General features: G+C 54.5%; 3 protein-coding genes and 1 long non-coding RNA gene across 4 annotated transcripts in view; 2 read left to right on the top strand and 2 right to left on the bottom strand.

Annotated features, from left to right (window-relative positions):
• The window catches only part of LOC116787990 (deleted in malignant brain tumors 1 protein-like), a 499,349-nt gene that overhangs the window by 388,930 nt on the left and 97,421 nt on the right, over window positions 1–12,998 (bottom strand). The gene's annotated exons all lie outside the window — the stretch shown is intronic.
• On the top strand, window positions 370–6,149 carry TMEM80 (transmembrane protein 80). The gene is made up of 5 exons (XM_032691694.1): window positions 370–438; window positions 2,518–2,534; window positions 3,780–3,873; window positions 3,977–4,069; window positions 5,040–6,149. The coding sequence occupies exons 1-5, from the start codon at window positions 420–422 to the stop codon at window positions 5,243–5,245; spliced, it is 429 nt and encodes a 142-aa protein (XP_032547585.1). The 5' UTR covers window positions 370–419; the 3' UTR covers window positions 5,246–6,149.
• On the bottom strand, window positions 6,105–9,188 carry LOC116788700. The gene is made up of 3 exons (XR_004357737.1): window positions 9,097–9,188; window positions 7,262–7,333; window positions 6,105–6,370 (listed from the first exon to the last, which is right to left on the bottom strand). It is a non-coding gene; the product is annotated as an uncharacterized LOC116788700 (long non-coding RNA).
• Window positions 10,856–12,998, top strand: part of EPS8L2 (EPS8 like 2) — a 48,999-nt gene continuing 46,856 nt past the window's right edge. Inside the window, exon 1 of the mRNA XM_032690891.1 lies at window positions 10,856–11,134. The gene's annotated coding sequence lies outside the window, so the exon portion shown is untranslated. The remainder of the gene's footprint in view (window positions 11,135–12,998) is intronic.

Raw genomic sequence — 12,998 nt, 5'->3', positions numbered from 1 at the left:
CGAGCCGCCGGGCGCGCGCTGCCCCCGCTGGCCAATGGGGCGCGGCCGGGCCCGCGCGCGCGGCCCGCGGCTGTACCTGACGGCGCGGGGGGAGCCGAGCCCGCCCGAGCGCGGCCGAGCCCCGAGCGGCGCGGCCCGGCCCGGCCGGCGGAGAGTCCCGAGCGCGCTCGAGCCGCTTCCGATCTCTGCCGAAGGCGGGCGCGAGAAGAGCCGATCTGTGCCGAGTCCGCTCCGATCGCGCCCGAGCCCCGCTCGCCGGCCCGCACGGAGACGCCCGAACGGGCAGCGCCCGAATCCGCCCGAAAGCGACCGAACCGGGCCGAGCGCTCCGATCGCGCCCGAAGGCGGGGGGGCGGGGCGAGCGGCCGCGCGGGGGCTGCCGGGACGGCGGAGGACCGGGCGCGGGGCGGGGCGCTAAGATGGCGGCGGGGAGCCGAGGTGAGAGATGTCGCGACAGCGACACGACAGCGGCGGCGACAGCGACACGAAAGCCATTTCCGGGGGCAGGTGGGAGGGCTCTCCCACCGTGCGAGAGGGGACCTCTCGCGGGGGGACACGACTGGAGCGGCGCAGGGGCCCCGGCCGAGCCCAGCCCCGGTGCCATATCGCGACAGCCCCGACACGCTGCGGTAGATCCCCGTGGCAGCGTGAGCAGGGCCTTGGCGCTTGTGCGGGATGGGGAGAACCTCTGTCCCCGGGCAAGCCACTGTCCTGAGCCCGAGAGACCCCCCCTGGAAAATCCAAACCTCGGCTTTACATCCCGAACCGCGGCATTGAGGGGCAGCTCCTCATTATTGGGCCAATTCTTTCAAACGGGTCAGAATTCTCTTCTAGAAATGTACATTAGTGGCCCGGGGAGACAGAACTGGTTTGGACAGGTTTTGGCACCCAAGCCCTGAAGGTTCCTCCCGCCGGGTTTGTGCAGGGAGGTGCCGGAGGTACCGGCACCCGCAGGGATGCGCTTCCTGCTCAAAGTTCAACCGTTCTTTGAGGAAAGGGGTCACGGTCCGCCTCCGGCCACCATTCCCAGTGTCACTCACAGTCAGCTCTAGAATCAGCACCAGCCCGGATCAATAATAAAGGTGGTGTTGGCTAAAACACTGAACTTTTACGCTCTGGTGGTTTAATAATCGCCTTTTCCAGGGGTGCTGGGCCTTTCCCTGTGGGATGTCCCGGTCTCCCCGAGGTGGCAGCACATCCTCAGGAACAGTGGCTGCCACCCCGGCCCGGGCACTGCCCCCTCCCGGGAAAGGACTGAGGGAATCAGGGCTCAGAAATAAACCTGGGGGGGGAATTCCCTGAGGGAATTCACTCGGGGCTCGCTGTGTGAATTGTACCAGTGTGACTGGCCCCCGGCACCGGTGCTGCAGCTGCAGGTGTGGATCTTGAGTCAACACAGAATCATGGAATGGGTTGGGTGGGAAGGGACCTTCAAGCATCCAAGGACACCTTCCACCATCCTGTCCAACCTGGCCTTGGATACTTCCAGGGATCCAGGAGCAGCCACAGCTTCTCTGGGCAACCTGTGCCAGGGCCTCCCCACCCTCACAGGGAAGGATTCCTTCCCAATATCCCATCTAACCCTGGCCTCTGGCAGCTTAAAGCCATTCCACTGGAGTCCCAAACTGGACACCTTAACCAGGTGCCTGGAGTTCGTGGGGACTCATTTGGGCCCAAGTGCATGAAACTGTAGTGATGAGCACATGGACCTCAGGGATCCCGGGATGAGGACGGGGATGTGACAGTGAAATGGCCTCTCACAGGTGGTTCTGCTCCCTCTGGAACAGAAATCCCAACTTTGCAATTCCTCGTGTGTCTGAGGCAGGCCAACAGTATTAATGAGGAACTTAAGAGGTGCTGTAGGAGGTCAGTGCCATCTGGTTGCACGGGAATTTCATCTGGTTTTTACAGAAGATAATAAAGAAAACAGTGAAGTGTGCTGGTTGGATCACTGAAAACCCTTGGTTTGGTTTCTGTGGGCAATGGGAACATGCTGAGGTTTGACAGGGAATGACTTTGTGAAGGGAACCGGTTTGGAGGGATGGTGTTTGCAGGGATGGTGTGTGGAGGAGTGTTATTTAGGGGCACCCGGGAGTCCTGTGTTCTCCACAAACTTTCTCACAATTTACAAGCAAATGGTCCATTCTGGTTCCCATGTCTCCCTCCTTCCCGCATAGTTAGAGGGGATGAGGTGTCATCTGCTGGGAAAGGACAGGATGAACAAGTTCTGGATAATGCCTGTGTACTCCTTTAGGCTTTGAAGGAGCCTCAGGTTCCTCAGTGAAAGTGGCTTTTCCCAGCAGGGATTTCCCCCAAATTATTTTAGGCTTCATCTACTTGAAAAGGTTATTTTTGGAACCTGAACTCCAGGATCTGAGGAAATAGCAAATGTTCCAGTGAGCTGAAAAAAGAGATCCCTACAGCATCATGGTACTGTTGCTTGAATGTTTCTGCTGCACTTCTGGTAAACATTTAGACTTTTTTTTTTCTCTTTATTTTCTCCTTCTCCATGGAAAGGAAGAACTTCAGAGGTTGTATCCTTTCTGTACCATTCCTCCCTCCGTGTGGGAATCCTTGGGAAGGCTGGCTGAAGTGGATCCACATCTCCTGCCCAGGAAATCTGCACGGTGATGGGTTTGTGCTCCTGAGTTTTCCATCGGCACCATCCACAGGAAGCAGAACTGGTACCACATTTCTTCCACGGGAAGATGTCTCGTGCAGGTTTAGCTGGGATCTGGCCCTGCTGGGCTCCCACTCCTGCAGAAACCCCTTTAACCCCCTGCAGCCGTGGCAGAGGGCTGGAAGCCTCCTTCTGTCGTCACTTAACTCTCATTTTCTTAGGAAACAAGGCTAAAAGGTGGATTTATGGAGGGGTGGACACACCCCCACGCAGCACAGCTCACAGACAGCTGACACAGCTCACAAGGGGTAGTAAAAGCAGCTCTCAGGGATATTTCCTCCTCTCTCATGGTAATTCACCCCACCTTTACTCCTGCCAGGATCCAGGTAACCTAGGAGGAGACACCCTCAGCTCCAGAGATTTCCATGCTTAGAACCTCTCTAGTAATTTTTTGCTCCACCTTCCTTCAACTGGAAAAACTCCCAAACCTGGTTCTGTGTTAATGAAATGAGCTGCTCTGGGAACTGGAATCCATCCACGGCACGTGGGTGGGTTCAGGAGTGGGATGGGACGTTCCTCCAAAAGATGCTTGGGATGAAATCCCTGCTTGGAGATATTCAGAGGACATGAGAAGGACTAGGGGAGAGAGGGGAGTGAATTAAGTCAGTCTGTTTCTTAGGGATTTGCCTCTCAGAGTGGAGCTCTGGCCGTTCTCAGACAGGTGAGAGCACGGCTTTTCCATGCTGTGGGCAGGAACGGGGCCTGGCTGCTGCACAGAGCCACCTCTTCTCCAAACTCCCAGGAATCTGATGGATTGGAGGCTGCCAACCCTCTGTCAGCTTCCTTAAGGCTGACTAAGAGGTGTGGAATTTGTCTGGGGCAATGTAGACATGCACCCCCCATTTCCTCAGGCTGACAGATACCCGACTACAGACCAAATGAAGTTCCTTAAAAAAAGGAACTAAAGCCAAGCCTGAAACAGCAAGCTTTTATCCCAGCTCCTGGTGTTTGCAGCCTCAAGTTCCTTCCTGAACCCTCCCCACAGGCCAGGCATAGCTGGACCACTGAGTATAAAAAGGCAGAGCAGTATATTTTGGGAAATGGTGATTTTATGGAATGGCTCCCGTCTCCTCTGAGAATCCTTAACAGCAGTTCTCAGCTGTCATCGCTTCCCTTACAGATCCTGTTCTATGTAAATGGGATTTATTACATCTTCTACTTCTTGGCAACTCTTGCAATGATTGTTTACAAAAGTAAGTCGCAGGTAACCCAGAGCAGGCCTTGCTTGTGCACAGCTGGGCTTTGCCCTACGCCTGCTGTGTTTTCCTGCTCCATTTACCCTGGCTTATTCTCCAGGTCAAGTTTTCAGTTATCCAGATGATTTCCTGGCTCCTGATCTTGCCGTGCTTTTCCTTATGGCCATGCTGGAAGTGCCTCGACTATACTTGGGTAGGTCATGTTATCCCTGCACCTTTTTGTGGAACAGAATCTTTAAACATGAATCATTTGCAAATGGAGTCTGTGTCAAAACATGTCAGTTTAGCAGGTATTTGGAGACACCTGCACCTCTCCCTTCACTCCTGAAGCCTTGGGCCAGTGCCAACACCCTCCTTTCACTAAGACAGAACAGTGTGAACAGCCTCCTGTCCAGAGCTTGCCAAAACTTCTTATAGTCCTTTTTTAAAAAAAACCCAAATCACTTGTAAAATCTGCTTGATATTCCCAAGACGTTTATGCAGGGTGGGGCTCTTGAATCCAGCTGACTGGCTGTAGGGGTGGATTTATCCTGCTGCCTTAGAGCTCTCTGTGTGTTTGCTTGAAGCCTGGTCCATGAATAAAGGAGTGAGTTTCAACTCTAATGTAGTTAAACACCAAAATCTACTGAGACGAGCCTGGAAATAGGCTGCAAGGAAGAGATAAGTGCAGCTTCTCCACACTGACAGTCCTTTGAAACAGGAATAGATTAGCAGGGAATAGAGAACTGTCTATATTGCCTAAGATGTGACAGCCAGGATTGGACTCTGGGTGTCACTGAGGTGTCCCACTGAGCCGGTGGCTGGGGGGAGGTTTGATGGTTGATTAAGAAACTGAGTGATCAGAAAGACTGCAGCTTCAGAACTGATTCTTGTGGTAAGAAAATGTGCCCTGACTGTGACTATCCACTGATTGCTCTTTATTTAGATTACCTTTGAGTCATTTCTCTGTTTTGAAATGGACTGTCCATTGGTGTCGGGTTTGCTGTTAATTTGCTGGCAGAGCCTTGATTCAGGCTGGTATTTCAATGTATTCTGAGCCTCTGTAAGGCTCAGCAAGAGCAAGGTAATAACCAGAGCCCTTTTGAGCAGGAATATTCTGGAGCTACGGCCTGAGCTACTGTCAGAAGGAATCAGGCTCCTCTTGGCCTTTTGTTTCCTCACAGGTTGCAAGGGAAACCTGAGGGAGGAGGAGGCTCCGCTGGCGCTCAGCCTGGGGCTCACGGTGGGCAGTGTGGTGCTGAGCGTGTACCTGCTGGCCTGGCAGACCTACGTGCTGTGGGCAGACGTCGTGCTCACGGCGCTGCTGCTCTGTGCCTACGGGCTGGAGTCGGGGCTCAAGGTCACGGCCATCGCTGCCTTCGTCAGCTGAGCCCAGCACATTGCCTGCCACACAGCAGTGGGCTTTCATTGCAAGGAGTTAATTCTTTGTATGGAGAACTTCTGTTTCAATTAGAAATTTTCAGGGCAGAGATGTCCCTGCGTGGTGTCCTGCCCAGCCCCTCCGTGACACCGTCCCGCTCGTGGCTTATTTGTGTGCAAAGGATGAATCAGCAAAACCCTCGATGCTCTGGCATTCACCAGGGATCAATACTAAATACCCATTCCCAACACAGGACAGGAGCCAGCACATCATCCCTGCTGGGACGATGGGAGTTTTCATGGCACGGCAGCAACGTGCAGCCCAAGTGACACAGAAATGAACCAGGCCAGGACTCATTCCCGCCTCGCCACTCACACGGCCGCCTTCGAGGGCACAGCTCCTCTGCTGCTCTCCTTTGTGCTTCCAGACCTCAGTGGTAATTTCCCTGACTTTAGTAGGGCAGAACCTGGTGTATCCCAGCGGGAGACAGTGGAACTGGGTTTTGTGCATACCCAGAGAGCTGAGCTGCAGGGTTTGGGCTGCTGTTCTTACTGACATGGCGTGTGAGGGGATGTTTGGTTAGATATGATGGCCTCAAAATGAACAAAACCAGCTCACGCTGACTTCTGTCCTGTTTACTAGTCCAGCAGAATGTTGGCAGGTGGATTCCTATGTGGTGTTAAACGTGTTGATTTCCACTATTCTGCAAAAATTACTACATTCAAGCCTTGTCTTTTAACTGAACAACTTGTGCAAATTCAGAGTTTTTTACTGTATCAAAAACATATGCTAATGAAAAGCTTGGGGAGTTTGTGGGGTTTTGAAGAAGCAGGTTTTATATTCAGAATTTCCTATTTTTGTATTTATTTATTCATTCAAATAAATAATGGTTTAGATCTAAGGAGTGTTTGAAGTGCAGAGCACCTCGTTCAGATCCTCGGCTCCAGCTAAGCCACCCAAAGGAAGATGCAGGTGAGCTGGATGTGTGTGAAAGCCTCTTCTGATCCTGATCCCGCTGCTGTGTGTGGGCCCTTCTCCTGTCCTGGGAAGGTCTGAGCTAATTTGCACTCATCAGGGGCTGAAAATTGAGGGGTGCAGGCCTGAGGCACCTCAGCTTTTGCTGCTCTTTGCTTCCTGGTGGGGGTAGAAAGGAACAAAAGGCACTGAAGTTCCTGTGGAAGGGCTCAAATTCATCCCTTGGTCATTCAGTGGTTGAACTTGATGATCTTAGAGGGCTTTTCCAACCTTAAGGATTCCAGTTCCTAAAGGGGGGTTACTAGAAGGCTGGAGAAGGACTTTTCATAAGGGCCTTTTGTGACAAGACAAGGGGGAATGGCTTTAAGCTGAAGGAGGGTGGGTTTGGATGAGATATTGGGAAGAAATTCTCCCCTGTGTGGGTGGTAAGGCCCTGGCAGAGGTTGTGGCTGCCCCATCCCTGGAAGTGTCCAAGGCCAGGTTGGACGGGGCTTGGAGCAACCTGAACTAGTGGAAGGTGTCCCTGCCCATGGCAGGGGGTGCTATGAGATGAGCTTGAAGGTCCCTTCCAACCCAGACCATTCCATGATTCAACTCCCAGGCCAGGTAACAGCAGGTTCTGTCCACATGACACCACTACAGTCACAGCCAAAGTACCCATTGGCACGAATCCCCTTGGACAGATCAGTCCATGGCACAGCTGACCCTTTGCTGCACCCATGAAACAACATCTCAGCAGCAGAACTGGGGCTGAGGAGCACCCAGAGACTGAATCACCAAATGTTTCTGTGTTTAATCTGCCTGAATCGAGCCCCCACCTATTTGTCCTCCCAGATTTGTTTGGCATGATGGAATGTGCCATCACAAGCTTGTTACGAGGAGTGACCAACATTCCGAGCTGTCCCTGCCCCTTAACGAGCAAAACCCTTCCTGGACGGGGACAAATACCAGCACAAACTTTTCCTGGTGTTCACACCCGCCTTGCACAAAGGTCTGGCTGCAGAGCATCTGTCAGGCTCTAAAGGACACGCTGCCAAGTGGAATTTTTACCTGAATGCAGAGGGGGTCGCACAGGTCAGCGTTGAGTCGCAGCCTCCCCGTGGCACCTTCCCAGGGTGACCACTGCAAACAAAATAAATACAGAATAGATGTCACAAAACGTGGGGCACCCTGTGCTCCCTCCCCACTGCCCAGATGAAAAGCAAGGGGCAGGGGAGAGTGCCAGTGCTTGCTGATAGTCCACGGGTTAAATATGCACAGAGGATAATAACCATGAGTTTTGGGGCTCATTTCAGAGCAGGGCCTGATGGCTGGAATTGGGCAGAGCTCTGGCTGGCTGTCGGTGCCTGCTGGGGTCAGCTGGCACCAACCTGGACTGGCACCCTCACCAGGGCAGGACAGCCCTGGTGCAGTTTAAGATAAAACTGTCCATGAACTGTTTTCTGGGTACTGCTGCTGCTAACAGCCCTTCACTCTGTGATGAAGGATGAAGTCTGGAAGCTTCAGAGAACTCCTTCACCTCGGGTATTTCCAGGCTTTCAATAGAAATTGTCATTATGCTGCTGACCCTGATTCCATGACAGCATCTCTCCATGCTGAGCTGGTACAAGGACTCAAAGTGAATCAGCTTCAGAGAGCTCCCCTAGTCAGGAGCTCCTTTCCAAACCGTTCCCACTGCTCAGAGAAGCGGGGAACACATAGTGAAGCCATTGATGACATTTGCCAGACATAAAATCGCTGGAGCTTTTAATTATGAGGCCCAGCCCTTCTGAAACAGGACAAGCAAGTTGGATGCAAACAGCATTAAAAATTGAGAGGAACACACATTTTGAGGAGCTGGGTTTGGGTGGTGTTTACTTGACAAGTCTTTGTTCTCGAGCCATCCCAGGGGTGTCTGCCGCCAACCTGATTTAAAAGGCTGATCCCAAAAGGAAAGTCAGCCCCCTGGGATTTCCAGCTTGGAGATACTGGGAGATAGGGTGTTATTGCTCCATGACTTTGTAATGTCCCTCAGCAGGCAGGAACAACGTGCAGACAGACCCCAGCTGGAGCAGCCCAGTGCTCAGGGAAGGAGGGAGGCTGAGGATTGCACTCGGTGGGTTCCACACCTGGGAGCCGAGGCTGGAGCCGCCACTGAACCATTCCATGATTCCACAGTCGCCTCTGGCCCAGCTCGACCGGCACCTGCTGTTGCAGGGAAGGTGTAATAAGCTCCGTTGTGGTTTCCTTCCCTGCCCAGAGGAAAAGTTGCCTCCCTGCTCACAGTTAGAGATTTGCTGTGGGCGCAGCAGCTCACGGTAGCCCTGTCTGCACTGTGCATGTGGAGCTGGATGGCAGTGCCTTAAAACAGAATCCTGCCAACTCCCTGTCTGCATCCCAGGAACGTGAGCCCAGCCCAGCAGTCCTACCGAAAACCCTGGTGATGCACTTCAGGGAGTGGGGATCTCCTGCACAAACCCTTCTGGCCGGGCTCCGGCACAGCTGACATTCCCACTGCGCTTCCCTTCGGTTGGACCCAATCCCTTCCTCTGCCTGGCGGTGTGGCTGGCATTCCCTAAATCCCGCATTTCCTAGGGTTGGCCGCGTCTTCCCAGTGCACTCCCCTGGGATCTCGGCGAGGAGGGTGCTGGGGCGCCGGGCGGGCGCGTCACTCCGAGCATCATCGCCGCTCTGCGGGGCGGAAGAGGTCGTGCTCCTGTCAAAGCGAGCTGCCAAATCGCCCCTGTCAGGCCGGGAGCTGGCTCTCCCTTCCCGCCCGGCTCCCCCGGCACATTCCTCCCGCAGGAACTCAGCCGGGCGGCTCCTCGGAGCGGGGCCTGGACACGGGCCAGGCTGTGAGCTGGGCACAAGCCCCTCCAAGAGAACAGGAGCAGCATGGAACTCACAAATGTCCAGCTAAGGAACTCGGGCTTCCCCCAAACGACTGTCCCGAGGTGGAAGCTTTTCCTTCCTTCTTTCCCTCGTGTCACAGTCACAGCTGTTTCTTCCCAGGCTGGTAACACGGAGTCTCTCTAGATGTACATGCCAGGGGTTCAACACACACCCTGGGGGTGGAGTGGAGGCCTGCAGGCATGAGCACTTTAAAACACTCTCAAAAGCCCCAATTTTTGGAGAGGACTGGCTAACCAGAAGGATCCCACCCTGCCATGGACATGTCAGTATGACACAGCTGATATTTTCCAGCCTAATGATCAGTTCATGAGCTGACCATATCATTTTAAAAAATGTTAAATCTTAAGACAAATGAAACCGGGCACTACAAAACTATTTCTTTAAAAGTAAGAAGTCTGCCCACACATGAGACCGTTTCTGAGAGTCCAGGGTCCCTCTGGGCCCCCAAACACAGGGTCTGCAGGGCTCACACATCCTCTCTGCAGTCTGGCTCAGAAACTCCAGAGTGGCCTTGCCAGCTATTAAAATTTCCCTCTGGCTTTTGAAGAGCAAGAGAAGAGCAACAAGAGATAGTGTGATAAGACTGCAGGTTCTAAAAATCCTTCCCAGAGTGCCCAGGAACAACATTCGCCTTGGCACAAGGGCTGGAGCTCAAGTTCTACCTCTGCCACTCCGGCATGAAGCGGCTCTTGCCTTCTCTGAGCCCCACCTGGGGCCCAGGTGAGAAGGGGAGGGTGGTCTTGCTCCTGACAACAGTGGTAATGGGGCCTGGACATCCCCAGGGAGTGCTGATGGTACTGCAGTGGCACAGGGATGCTCCCTGCCAAGGCTGCTCCCTGCCCCATCCCTGGAAGTGTCCAAGGCTGGTGCTTGGAGCAACCTGGGATAGTGGAAGGTGTCCCTGCCCATGGCAGGGGAGTGGAACTGGATGGGCTTGAAGGTCCCTTCCAACTCAAACCATTCCAGGATTCTGTGGCCGAAAGGGCCACGTGCAGTTTCTCTCTGGCACACAAGTACAGGGGCACACAGTGTGAGAGACGACAGGGGCCTGCACTAGGTCTTCATCAGGGATGGGGCAGCCACAGCTTCTCTGGGCAACCTGTGCCAGGGCCTCAGCACCCTCACAGGGAAGAATTTCTTCCCAATACTCAACCTAAACCTATTCTCTTTCATGGAGGAGCTGCGGCAGGATGAGGGGTTTTATGGCCAGGTAACACAGTGCCATGGAGAGGGTATCCCGACAGATGCTCTCCCCCACACCCCTCAGTGCTCTGGGGACCGGGAGAGAGGGGACACTTTGCCCTCTCCCCCCATCTCCCGGCACCTATCCCAGCTGCAGACATCAGGGAGGGGAGAGAAGGCAGGAGCGACGCTGGAGGAAAACAAGCCGTGAGCCGGCGCGGAGGAGAGCCCTGGGCTGCACAAAAGGGGCCTTGTTCCCCCACGAGGCGATCGGGCAGCACGTCCCCTCCCTCACCGGCGATGGAAAACCGAGCTCCAAGCACTCCTCCACCTCCCCTCGCCGCCTTAACCTCCCATTGGGTACAAAATGTTCTCCGGTGCAGGAAACCTGAAGTTTAACACGCCCTGGGCTCTTGGTCCCCTTGCCCGGGGAGTGGGCGAAGGCCGCACAGCCCCCGGCGCTCCTGGGGCCACCAGCCCTGGTTACACAGTAACCTGTTGCTCCGGGTCCCAGCTCCACCTCTCGCTGCCTCCACATCCCTCCCCTCCTCTCTGCTCTGCCAAGAAACCTCTGTCACCTGCTCTCAGACAACCGGGGCGAGCGGCACCGGGAGGAAAGGGCAGCGGGAAGCCAAGCACGGGGACCCCCAGGCCGGGGTGCCGGGTGGGCTCTGCCTCGGGCTCCCCTCCAGCGGCTGGGGCACCGGGATCGCAGGCTGTGCAGGGAGCAGAGGGAGCTTGGCTGCTGGAGAATGGCAGCAGGATTTAACTAGGAGGGCACGGAAAACTGGGAGAGAACACACGGGAGCTGAGGGAACTGCGGGAGACGAGAGCGGCTTCTCAGCACCGGTGAGTCCCTCCTCAAAACCTAAAACTGCACATCCCCCTCCCCAACATTTATCCACTTCAAAAGTCTGGCTGATTCCGCTGTGGAGGGAGTGTGGCTAGGGAGGGGCTGTGGCTGGGAGAACTATCTGGGTAGTTTTCTGTTGTTACAGGATAAAAAAAGGTAAAAACCTGAACTTTTCCCAGTGTTGGCGTTTTCTGGGTTTGTTTCCCGTCCTGGCGATTCCCCACCGGGAGAGATCCAGTAGGTGGCACTTTCTTGGCAGCAAAATGTCCATTTGGCACAGAACGAGGCTTTTTTTGTTGTTCCTAATTAAGTCTGGAGACGTACTTTTGAGCAGCTGTTTGTTTGCAAACCTCGAGGTTTCCTCGTTTTGGGACACGCGTGGAATTTTCGCCGTTCCCCGCCGGGCCCCTGGATGAGCCGCTGCTCTCGGTGGGTGTGCTCTCCCTGCCCCGACCCTGGCAGGACCCACCACCCCGTTTGGGCACGGAGGGGAGCTCGGAGCTGCCGCGCTCCCCGCCGTGACAGCTCTGCCTCCCTCTGCGTTAAGAGTCGGAGCGCAGCATTCCCGTCCCCTTTCACTTCTATTGCCTGGAAAACGCCCGTGCAAACTGCACCCAGCACGAGGCTCAGGGACGAATGATGTGACTGCCATTATTTTTAAATACTGGAAGTAACTGTGACACAGCACAGGAGTAAAATCCGGTGATTGCCCCGCTGTAATTAGGGCAACGGGGAGTAACGCTTGCGTTGCTGGGCTGCTCCGAAACGCTGCCACGGGGATCGGATCCATCGGCGGTTGCTCGTCCGGGAGCGCCAGCACTGGGCTGGGATCTGCCCCTAAAAAGGACTTTTTCTTAGTAGAAATAATGACAGCCAGAGGCTCAGCCCCCGGCTGACACAGCAGGGACCCACGCAGGCAGCAGCACATTCCTGGCTCCATTTCCTTGCGTGATGGAGTTTTCAGTTGATTAAGAAGGAAAATTAGTCCTCCACAGACAGAAAGGGCAGGCAGTGGTGCTGAATCAAGGAGCCCTTTAAAGGAGGACCGGGAAGAGGGGCTTGGGATTCACTGTGGGAATGTGTCTGTGAGAGGCAAAGGTCGGTGCTCAGCCCGGTTTAAAACCAAGGAAGGCTTGGACGTGCTTGGAATGTGCTGGGAAACAAAATACTTTTTGTAGGGCCACAGAATCATTCTGGAAATGAAAGGTTCAGAAGAGACACTAATGCACCACAAGACTCAGGAGGTTCCAGCCCTTGTGGCAACAAAGGAAGGAGTAAAACAGGGAGAACAAATGCGTTGGCTTGTGTGGGCTTGAGAAACATCCATGTGAAATAAGCCTGGAGTGCGTGAGGGACTCTCGGAGTATTATTCCCAGAGGGCTGGATCCAGGGGTGCTTTGGAGCTGTGTCTCTGTCACACTCTGTTCTCTCCCTTCCATGTCAAGGTGTGGAGTGCTGGATCAGGGCAGGTTTGTGGCTTTGAGGAAGACTCAGTGTTTTTCTCCTTGTGTGGAGCTGGTCTGGCCTCGAGTCTCCTTTCTGTAGGTGCTGTCAGTGCTGCCCTTCCCTGGGGAGACGGGAGTGCACGGCCTCTATTGCTTTGGCAATAAAAATATCACCCTCTAAAAACAGTCAAACCTTATGAGCCCGCCCTAGTGACCCCAAGAAGAAGTCCACTGACTTCCCGGACTGACAGGGATGGTCTCCTGCCCTCCAGTAAAGCTTTATCAGCAGTGAGGTGTCTGCCTGGCAGGGCAGTGCCAGCAGATCCAGCACCATGTGACTCTGCCAGCACAGCCTCCTGAGCCACCTGCTTCGGCCAAGGTTCAGCAGGTGCCCAGGAAAACACCCACCTGCCTG

Source organism: Chiroxiphia lanceolata, chromosome 6 (genome assembly GCF_009829145.1).
Source record: "Chiroxiphia lanceolata isolate bChiLan1 chromosome 6, bChiLan1.pri, whole genome shotgun sequence".
Taxonomy (NCBI): domain Eukaryota; kingdom Metazoa; phylum Chordata; class Aves; order Passeriformes; family Pipridae; genus Chiroxiphia; species Chiroxiphia lanceolata.
The sequence above is the reverse complement of the archived record's forward strand: the minus strand, read 5'-3'. Positions and strand labels throughout refer to the sequence as shown.